Source organism: Globicephala melas, chromosome 6 (assembly GCF_963455315.2).
Source record: "Globicephala melas chromosome 6, mGloMel1.2, whole genome shotgun sequence".
Taxonomy (NCBI): Eukaryota; Metazoa; Chordata; class Mammalia; order Artiodactyla; family Delphinidae; genus Globicephala; species Globicephala melas.
Window position 1 is genome coordinate 33302706 of NC_083319.1, and position 11509 is coordinate 33314214.

The window sequence follows — 11509 nt, forward strand, 5'->3', positions numbered from 1 at the left end:
AGCAGCCCACACTTGCAAATATTAAACAAGAAAAACCATTCCACTTCTTCAACTGGAAGCTCATATTCTAATAAAAGGGGAGGGGGGAGACACTGAAATGAAACCATCTACTCTAGACAGTTAAGCCTGAAATAAAATTAGAAAATGTGTCACGTGGAAAAACTCTGCAGTGAGAAATGCTTTCTTTTTTCCCTCCCTTTTTCTTTCTGTGGGAGAGTGAGCAATTTGGCATTTTAACTAGACAGGGAAGGAGAGCAGCTGTGGTCTCCATTATGTACCAAATACACACAGCCGTTGGGCACAGTTCTGTATCCTGACCTATGGAACAGGATGTCAGTGAAGGATGGGAACTGGACCGAGCGCTGCTGAGTTGAATCACCTCCCCCAACCGTCGCAAAGTTTGGGTGAAGTGAATTCAGATATCCTAGAATGTTCTCGCTAACAGTGCTTTTAGGATTCACCTGGTCCAACCCCTTCATTTCCCAGATAAGAAAACTGAGGCCCAAAGAGAGCCAGTGATTTGCCCAAGACAGAAGAGCAGGGGGACAGCAAAGTAGAGCCCCTCCAGTGCCTCCAGTGTACTGGGGCCCCACCATGGCTGGTGGTGACCTGAATGAATATAGCAGGCTTCCACTGGGTTATTTGTTTAACAAGCATTGACTGAGTACCTGCCGGAGCCAGACATGGGGCTAGGTGCTGGGGGTGCAGGGAGAATAACCTTAGCTTGGACTCGCAGGGTGCCCCACTCCTGACATTCCAGCCACCCTGGGGGCTGTGAGCTTTGAGATCAGGCTACGAGGAAGCATATTCTTGGAGATGAGGCCAAAACAGCACACTGGTAGGACTTCAGAGGGTCTCAAATGCCATGCTAAGGAATGTTAAAATCATTTCCTATGGCTGCTGTAATAAATTATTGCAAATTAAGTACTTAAAGCAACACAAATGTATTACCTTACTGTTCTGTAGGTCAGAAGTCCAACACAGATCTTGGATAAAAATTAAGCAGATCGTGCTCCTCTCTGGAAGCTTTGAGGAAAAATTCTTTTTCTTTTCTTTTTCTTTTTCCAGGTTCTAGAGGCTGCATGTATTCCTTTGGCTTGTGGCCCCTTCCTCCATCTTCAACACCAGCAAAGACTGGTCAAGTCCTTCTCACCTCACCTCCCTCTTCCACTTTTAAGGACGCTTGTGATTACACTGAACCCACCTGGGTAACCCAGGATCCACTCCCTTTTTGAAGGTTAGATGATTATCAATACTAATTCTATCTGCAACCCTAATTCCCCTTAGTCTGGTAACCTAACATATCCACAGGTTCTGGGGATTAGGATGTGGACACAGTGGGAGGGCCAGTACTCTGCCTACCAAGGTTGGTTAGCACAGGAAGATGACAAAAGGTTCTAAGGCAGGGGGTGACATAATAAGAGCTGGTTTTACACTGCTGCTCAAACTTTACCGTGCATGTGAATCACCAGAGAGCTTGTTAACATGCAGATTCTGATAAATTGGGTCTGTGAGTGGGACTGGAGATTCTGCATTTCTACTAAGTTCCCAGGTGATACTGATATTGCTGGTTGGTGGACCACACCTGAGTGGCAAGAAGCTAGAAGACTCCCGTGGCTGCAGTATAGGGGGTGGGTGGAGAGAATGGAGGCCAGGAGACAAACCTGTTTGCTGAAAACAAAGACAGAACAAGCCAGGCACTAAGACTGTGCCGCTGGAAGGGGGGGAAGCAGCTGGCTCACCTAACTTCAGATGGTTCTTTGTGTGACGCTGTTGAAACTGCATGGATTTAGGTGTAGTTTGTCATCGGCTTTTGGACTCTCTGTTCTACAGGATGCAATGGTTATAACTTTCCAGCACTGGAAAGGCATACCTTCACTTTTCTTTCATGAAATGTATTCCATCCCTGACGTATCTGTTACACCCAGCCCCTGCTCCCACCCGCTCTGGCCCCTCCACCATTAGCACCACCGTCATCATCATCACCATCACCATCATCACAGTGGATGGCTGGGGGTGGTCTTCCAGCAGAGCTGGAGGCTCACACAGACTCTGCTATGGTCCAGGGTTCCTAATGCTAGGTTTTCACTAAGATCTCCACAGCCCCAGGCTTCGAATATTCATTCATGAATGTATTCAAACACTCATTGTGTCCATTTGGTGCCACGTCAGACGCTGAGGAAACATGGATAAATAACATAGGGTTTCTGCCCTCAAGGAACTCACAGAGACGCGGGAACAGGAAGGAAAGAGGTACAGAACTTGTCACCAATTACAGGCCCTATGCTTCCCTTATTACTCCTCATAGTAGGAATTATTGTCCCAATTTACAGATAAGGAAAACATGGATAAGAGAAGTCACTGGCCCCGGGTCACTCAACAGACCTGAGATCTGAACCCAGGACGTGGGTTCTGGGGTCCAGTGGCAGCTCTGCCTCTCACCTGTCTTGCGACCACGGACAGGACCTTTCCTTTCTGGGACTCAGCATTGTCACTTTTGAAAGGAAGCCACTGGACTGCATTGCTTGTTCTCAACCCTGGCTGCACTTTAGAATCATACCAAGAGATTTTGAAATCTGCCCAAGACTGGATCCCAGGCATATTAGGAATCCTGGACGCGGGGAGGACTGGGCTTCAGATTCCTCTTGAATCCCCGAGGTGATTCTAAGGTGCAGCCAGGGTTGAGAACCACCAAGGTCCTTGTGACCTGAGCTCTTGCATTCTAATTTCCTGAAAAAGCCTCTTCTCCTCTAGCCCTACCACAAGGCCCGTGCCAAATGGATGAATGAATGGTAGGGGCGAGGGAGGAATCCCCAACTCCATTTAACTAAGGGCAGTTTGGAGCAGTAATGCTGGCACTGTCCCTTGCACTGTTGTCATTTTTTCCTTTCAGTTAGAAAAATAGCATCAGTGGACAAAGGTGCGGTAAGTTAGGTAGGTGTTCTCTTATGCTGTTGCAGGGAGTATAAATTACTATGCCTTTCCCAAAAAATGCAATGAATGCCTTAAGAAAAAAAACGGGCAAGCACTAGACCCAACAGTTTGTTTTAGGAATTTGTGCTAGGAAATAGTCACGAGAATGGTCAAGTACAGAGCTACAAGAATAGGGTCATCACAATAGTGTTTATGGACGTAAACAACTGGAAACAGCCTAAAGGCCTAAAAGAGGCCTAGTCTAATTATGGGACATCCACATAATGAAATACTATTTCAATTACAAAGGATTTAGGGAAGAATATTCAATGTTCCAGAGGAAGTATCTAGGTAATTTTTAAGGAAAAAAATGCCAAGCAACAAAATACAGTGCACAGAACGATCTATTCGCATTATAACATATGTGCACCTTTAGGCACAGAAGATAAACTTGAAGAACAGTCCACCAAATGTTAGCAGGATTCATCTCTGAGTCATGCGAAAATATGCAACTTTTTTAAACTCCTTTTTTTTTTTCCAACCTAGATTTTTACAATGACTATTATTTTTATTATCAAAATATTTTAATGTCCCTGAAAAATATAAATCTCTTCTTTCAAAGCTTACTTACCTCCCTCCGCCTCCTCCACCTTCTGGTGGAGATGGACATCCCTGCTTTAGTGTTGAGGAGGCTTGCTTGCACCCTCATTAGGACACTCAGGACAAGGTCCACAGCAGTCAAGCCAGCTGCTGGTCCCTACTACTAGATTGTGAGTCCTTCCAGGAAGGGCACTGGGTCCAGTGTGGCTCTTCATTCACCCTGCCACCTATCCCAGTGGGCCTCAGAGAGGGCAGGCAGTCAGGAGATATGGGAGGAAGACAGAAATCTATAGTAGTAGCCAAAACACAGAACAGGGCAGACAGTTTTGAGGACTTCGGCAGACGTTTGCTTTGGGAGGAGACTAGTTGCAAAGACCTCCTGGTGGTGGAGGGGCCTTTTAAGCTGGGCCTCATTTGAGTCCCTCAGTGATAGGAGGGGTGACTCCCAGACAGACCTAAGGCAGGGCTGCTCTCTGCAAGCCAGACTCTAGCCAAGCTCCCCAAACCAAAAAGGGGGCTGCCCTAACACCTGAAGTCAAGGGTCCTGCTCACTTAAGAGAGATATGAGGGCCCTCAGAACTGTTTTCTGCCCTGTCCAGTTCTTTAAGTCATCCATGGCATGCAACAAGTATGAAATGAATTGGACTGGATAAAGTTGGGTTGGGATGGATTACACTGGATTAGGTTGGGTTGGGTTGGGTTGGGTTGAGTTGATTCTGATTGGAGGTAAGGGGTGGGTTGCACTCAATAGGTGACCTAGGCCTCATTTTTGCCTCATTAGATCTTGCCCAGGAAGAGGTCTGGGGTTTCTCGAGGTTCTGCTCTAACCCTAGAAATTTTCTCTTAAATTGTGGTAGCGGAGGAAGGTGGTCAGTCAGCAAACTGGGCCTCTCCAACACCTCTGACCCACCTCAGCTCCCTGGGCTCTGTGTCGACAGCAATAGCTCAGGCCCTACAGCTGTTCCTCTGACTTTGAAGCCTTAGTTGCTCATCTGTTCTCCTTACTGCATATTAATGTCTTAAATTGAGTCTTATTGTTAAGATTGCCTTGCTTTTTATAACCCTCACCTGCCCACCACCACTATGACACTCCCAGTATCCAATCATATCATGAGAAAATTATGTGATAAATCAGTCTATGCTAAGGAATTCATAGCTTAATGGAGGAAGCAGGGGTAACTTCCCTTACCAGATTTTAAAACACGTTACAAAGCAACAATTATCAAGACCATGTGGGATTTTTTAAAAACAACACATACGCACAAGAAAGCAACCAATAGTATGTATAAAGATTCCACAAAAAAATTCTATTATTAAAAGAAAAATTTTATATGATAACCAGAAGCAATACTAGGATGGAGGAATAGTTTACATTTTAATTAGTATTTCAGGGAATCCTGGGTACCACTTTGGAAAAGAACTGAACTCAGAATACACTCTATGTAATCTATTTAATCAATGGTTCATTTTAAATGGATCAAGCTGTAGACATTCAAACAAAACTCGAAAATAAGCTCATATATTTAGCTAGCACAGAAAGATAAACGTGCAGCTTTTGACAAAATAGAGGCTTTCAGGAATAAGATGAGTGGGATAAGCTAGAAAATAAATTGTTTACACAAATAGATGTAATGAAAAAAAAGATAAAGAGCAAAGTAACATTAGTGTAAATTCCAGCCTAACCAGTTATTAAAGTCATTAAAGAAAAGAAAACTAAAAGCCCTATAACGTGCCCTGATTACTCAGCCATGGCCACTCCACAGCTGGCAGAGCCATGGAAGACTCAGGATGACTTAGACACTGCAGAGGACATGATAAATCGGCACATTCTCTCTAGACCACAGTCTGGACCTGCCCATTCATTCCCTCTTTGATTCATTGAAAGATTTGGGGAGCATCCACTCTGTGCCAGGCCCTCTAGGTTCTGGGGTTCAGAGTCGGGCAAGGCCCAGTCCCCACCTCACAGAACTTCCTATGTAGTGGTGGGAGCAGACAAGTAATCAATGATCACGGTCCAGTCTGGGAAGCCCTGTGACTGAGAGACGGTGATATACAGTGTTAGCCCAGAGGAGAGACACTCAATATGCCTGGTAGAACAGGAGGACTTCCCAGAGAGGAATCTTAAAGGATGAATGACGGGGTGCCAGGTGAAAAGGGGGAAAGGCATTCTCAAGAAGGGACTGGCCCATGCAAAGACACAGAGGTGGGACAGTGAATATCTCATCCAGAAACCTGCCAGCGAGCGGCTGGTGTGAGCCCAAGTCAAGAGGGACATCGTGTGAGTAGAGAACAGGAGGTAGGCGGAGGCCAGACCACAAGGGGTACTTGGGGGCAAGGAGCATGACTCCATCCTAGGTACGTGGAGAACCCAGAGAGAGCAATTAAACTAAGGAGCGGCATGATTCAATTTGTATCTCAGAAAGATCCATCTAAATAGATAATAAGAACTATCCAACTCGTTCTGTTATTTGATGGGCAAATCTGTTTGAGGGAATCTAGTCAAAGGAAATAATCCCAAAAGAAAACAAAGGCCATTTGTCTGAAGATGTTTCCAGCAGCACTATTTATCATAATGACAAAATGGCCAAAGTCCACGTGGCCAACTCTGGATGAATGAGGCATGATCCACACCCTCAAGGTGCTCTCATAGGAAAGAGAGAGAAATAAACATACTGTCAGTACAGGGGGGACAGTGGCTGGTGCCTGAAGAGACAGGTGAAGGGCTGTGGCGGTTTAGTGATGAGAAAGCTTAGCTGGGGAGATCCAGGGAAGGCACCCTGGAAGAGGTGCCGTTTAAGCTGGGAGGTAGAATAAGGCCCTAAAGAGAAACAAGGCGAGGGAGTGTATTTTAGACAAGGGGATTCATCACACCTTGTGAAAAGTCAAGGAGACTGCAAAATCCCAAATATACATGGGGAGCTGTGTGTGGTTCAGTGTGTCAGGGGTTTTCAGCCTTAACTCTGCTTTAAAACATATAATGACAGGACATTATGCCACTACAGGCATTCCTAACTTTAGAGAAAAACAGAAATTTAGCCAGTAATTAAAACACTACAATCATTCATATTCATCACAACTTCTAATGGTATGTGAGCAACATGAGCTCATTACAGGCTGGGGCACAGGTAAGGTGGGAGGCCAGTGATGTAAAATCTTAGGTATGACTCTTACCCTTTTCTCTCTCACGCAGGAAAGCACATCAGCTGGCCACCAGCAAGAATGAGATGATTAGAGGGAAAACCTGAACCTGCCCTGACTGGTACTCAGAGTTTCCCCCAAATGGCCAAGAAGCACATGAAGAGATTCTCAACATCATTGGTCATTCAGGAAATACAAATCAAAACCACAGTGAGATACCACTTCATACCCACTAAGATGGCTGTAATCTGAAAAGTAGAAAATAACAAGTGTTGGCAAGGACATGAAAAAATTGGAACCCTTGTACACTGCTGGTGGGAATGTGAAATGGTTCAGCCACTGTGGAGAATAGTTTAGGAGTTCCCCACAATTTAAGCATGGAATTATGATATAATCCCGCAATTCCACTGCTAGGTATACAACTGAAATAATTGAAAACAAGTACTCAAATCCATGTACCCAAATGTCATAAAAGCACTAATCATAATAGTCAAAAGGAGGAAACAGCCCAAAAGTCTCCATCAATGGAAGAATGGATAAACAAATTGCAGTAAACAACAGACTATTATCTGGCCATAAAAAAGTGAAGTCCTAATACACGCTCCAACATGGATGAACCTCAGAAACATTATGCTAAGTGAAAGAAATCAGATGCAAAAGGTCACATATTGTATGATTCCATTTATATGAAATATCCAAGATAGGCAAATCCATAGAGACAGAAAGCAGTTTCGTGGTTGCCACAGGCTGGTGGAGTGGGGATGGGGGGAATGGGGAGGGACTGCTTGATGGGAATGAAGCTTTCTTTGGAGTGATGAAAGGGTTTTGGAACTAGAGATGATGGCTGCACAACATTGAAAATGTACTAAATGCCACTGAATTGTCATTATGAAAATGGCTAGTTTTATGTTACGTGAATTTCACCTCGATTTAAAAAAGTAAATCAAGATATCCAAATGTCCAATACATATACGAAAAGGTAATCGACTTAATAATCAGGAAAACATACATTAAGATGACAGTAAGATTCTAACGTGCACCCATTAGAACTGCTGGAGTTAAGCCCACTGACAACACCAAGTGCTGGTGAGGAGGTGAAGAAACAGAGGCTCTCCTACCAGCTTGACGGCCGTGAGCCCCGGCACAACCATAGCGGAAGCCGTGCTGCCATTGTTCATTTGGAGGGCCTGCCTGCCCTGTCGGCCAGCACCGCACTTCCACGTGTACAACCAACGGAAATGTGTGCACACGTGCACAAAGAGACGTGGACAAACAGCATGTCAGAGACACGCTACAATATTAGCCCCAAATGGAAACCACCCAAATGTCATTGGAAAAAAATGGATAAATAATGGACAGTAAGTTAATACAGTGGGATACTGTACAGAAAGGAAGATGAATTAACTACAGTGAAATGCAACAGCATAAATGAATCTCAAAACTTAATATTCAGGGAAAGAAGCCAGACACCAAAGGAGACACCCCACATGTATAAAGGTCAAAAAAAAAAAAGAAAAACTGAACTTCAGAATTTGGGGATCCATGCTTAGGTACTAACATTATTTTCTAAAAGGAAGGAAGGAATCACCATAAAAGTCAAGGGGATGGTTACCTCTGAGGGGAGGGAGGGAAAAATCACAGCCAAGGGGCACAGGAGAGCTTCTGGGGGCTATTCCATTTCTTGACCCACTTACATGAAAGTTTGCTTTGTGAGAAATCATGGGACTGTATTTTTGTGCGCACTTTTCTGCATAGATGTTATATTTCACAATAAAACAGTTTAAAGAAAAGTAGATCATTTGCACATATTAACATTTTGTAATCAGGAACAAATTAGTTATGACACCACTGCCCCCGTCTCACAACAACTTCCTTATCTTCTAAAAGAGCAGGCATTCCAGTGACACTGTAACTTTACCAGCTCAGCCCTCACCCACTAGGGGCACAAGGATTGATGCAAGGGATAAGGGGCCAACTGACAAGGGTCTCTTTAAACCGGGTGAGCCAGAAAACCCTCAGGAGCTGAGAAGCCTGGGGTCTCTGGACCACGTTTCCTCATCTGAAGCACAGTCCCAGTACCCAGCTCCTGGAGTGATTGTGATGATTGAGTGAATGAAGGATGAACTTATCACACATATGAAGTGGTTTACAAGTGTTAGCCTTATTAAACTTCATGCCAGATTTAGTTTACAGGAGGATATTTCAGGTCTAGGAAGATTCTCCCCTCGAGGGACACTGAATATCCATCAATCACCCATCAGTGACGGGTATTCCTAACTTTAGAGAAAACCAAAAGTTTAGCCAGTAATTAAAACACTACAATCATTCATTCTTCTCCTGAGGGTTTCCTGGCACTCCCTTTTTACATTAAGGATAGGCACAGGACTTCCTCTGTGTTAGAAAAACAGCCCTGACCTGGCATCCAGAGAGCCAGCCTACAAACGCAGGAGGAGAAAGAAACACCAAATTTTCTTTCCCCAGACCTTCCTCATTTTGGGGGTAGGGCTGCAGCAGAGTTCACAAAGACCACAGAACCTGAAGCTGCCTTCTGCCGCTGAGTTGGCAGTACCTCATATTACATGCAAAACTGCAACGTTCCGACACGGGCCACGGTGCTGAGAAGCCAAAACTGTGCTCCAGCTGCCCTTTGGTCTGCAAGAAATGCCAGGCTGGATGCTCTGGCAGGAAAAGTTGTCATTGTATTTGAGTCTTGCTCCCAAGGAGGCAAGGATCTGGGCTGTCCCAGGCTTCCTTCAGCACACGAAGAGTTAACCATGGCCACTCGACAGTCCTCAGTTTCCTTCACAGAGACAGAGGTTGTGTTCATTCCCCCCCACCCCAGACCCTGTCTCCCAGCACACTTATTCTATGGAGACTGTGTACTAATCTCCTAAATCCAAAAGCAGTCCGAGGCTACTATTTGGAGAGTGGTAGCTCTCCTGCAGAACTGCATGGAGAAAGGGCTGAGCAGGGAAGGACCAGAGTCTAGAGACCTTGGCACCCAAGCCCTGCCTTTTGCACAGGCCAGTTCCTAAGCCTCTCTCACCCTGAGTGTCCTCTTCTGTAAAAATGTCTGCATTGCTTTCCAACACAGCTATTGCAAGGATCAACCTATAGTTTCGATCACTTATTTTGTGCCCAGTATGTGCCATGGTGTGGAAAGCATATTATTTCTAATATCTCTTTTAATCTGCACAGCATTCCTAGGAGGAAAGGTCGTCTAAGTATTCCCCTTTTTCGGGTGGGGAAACTGAGGCAAAGAGTGGTGAAATTCATTGTCCAATGGCACCTAACACAGCCACAATTCAAGCCCAGGAAGCCTGAACACACTTTAACTCAAAACTGTTTTAACTCAGACTCCACTAGTCATGCAACCGCCTCTGGGTCCTGGTGGGGAAAGTGAGACCTGGGAACAGAAGGTGCCAGATCCCCTGGTCCCCAGTCCATAGCTCTTCCCATCACACATGGAGCTACTGCCCACGATGGATGGGACTCTCCAGGTAACTCAGGGCTAAGTTAGGCATCAGGGCAATTCAGTCCCGTTATTTCTTGCGCGGCAAAGCACCAGGTGTCTCAGCTGGCAGTCGTGCTTCCGCACCTGTGTACAGAGAGGGCACCAGCTCTGCCCTTACAATGAGCCAGCCAGCACGCGCGACCTGAGCGCGGGCCCTGGGTGAGCTGGAGCTAACTGTCCCCGCGGAACCGCTGGCGCTGTCACTGGGCTTCCAAAGTCCCCCTCTGCCCAAGATTGGAAGGGCTGCGCCTAGCTCAGACACCTCGGGTGCCCGGACAGCGCTCCACCCGCTCCGGCCGCCCAGAGACTCCCATTCGCCTCTCGAACCCCCGGCAGCGCCCGGGGAAGCCGTGGCAGAACCACCAGTGCGCACCGAGAAGCGAGGACTCCCTTTTATGTCCAGGAATGAGGCGCGCACCGCAGCCGCGCCCGCAGCCAAAACCAACTTCCCCCGGGTGCGGAGGTAGCCGGTGCCACCCTCGGGCCGGGCTGCTTACCTGTCGCGGAGCGGGTCCGGGTGACAGCGGGGAGAAGCACGGAGATGGAAAGCAGCCACAGCAGGCGCCAACACTGCGTGTCCCTCCTGCGAGAAGTGGCGGAGAGAGAGAAAGTGAGGCGGCCGGGAGGGGCCGGGGGGAGCCGGGGCGCGGGGCAGCGAGTCCTACCTTTGCGCCATCCCGCAGTTCCGCGAGCCTCCGAGGGCACCGGGCCGCCGAGCTCTAAGGACGGCGACGGGCTCTGCGCGCGGGCCGCTCGCCCTTCCTGCCGGGAACAAAGGCGGCGCTGGGCAGGGGCAGCGGCAACGGCAGCGGTGGGCAGGATCCGGCCCGCGCCCTGAGTCACCCGCGCTCTGAAACCCGACTCTGCCGCGCCCTGCGGTCCCCCGTGCGCCGCGCCGCGCCCCACCTCGGGCAGTGCCGCAGCGGCGCACTCACGTCCCGTGGCTCTTGGCCGCGCTGACCACCTCCCCACGCCACTCACCCCCTCGACAGATGCGCGCCCCCCAGCCGTGGCTTCCACCCGGGTGGCCTTGTGTAACCGAGAAAAGCCCCGCGCCCGCGCTCTTGTGGGTCAGAGGGCAGCTCCCTCCGGCCCTCACGTCTGTGCCTGTCCGGGCTGCTTCGCAGACAAAGCACTCTCTTTGCGGGCCAACGAAATCCTCTCACCAGCCCAGAAAGGCTGGAATCGCTCTGATTTCCCTAAATGACAACGAAGAAACTGAGGCTCAGAGAGACTCAGTGAATGTCCCAAATTCACACAGCTGGATTGGGCTCCTGACTGCTGTGCCTCGCCCTGCACGCTTGACACACAACCCCCTTGAATGCCCAGGAATGGCCCCCTTGG

The 11509-nt window shown here is 47.7% G+C and overlaps 1 protein-coding gene across 1 annotated transcript in view; it reads right to left on the minus strand.

The window, feature by feature from the left end:
* COL15A1 (collagen type XV alpha 1 chain) overlaps positions 1 to 10996 on the minus strand; it is a 103458-nt gene extending 92462 nt beyond the window's left edge. Inside the window, exons 1-2 of the mRNA XM_030829825.2 lie at positions 10831 to 10996; positions 10663 to 10748 (exon numbers count right to left, since the gene is read on the minus strand). Of these exons, the coding sequence (XP_030685685.2) occupies positions 10663 to 10748; positions 10831 to 10841 (97 nt within the window). The 5' untranslated portion in view covers positions 10842 to 10996. The remainder of the gene's footprint in view (positions 1 to 10662; positions 10749 to 10830) is intronic.
* Positions 10997 to 11509: the final 513 nt, after the last annotated feature.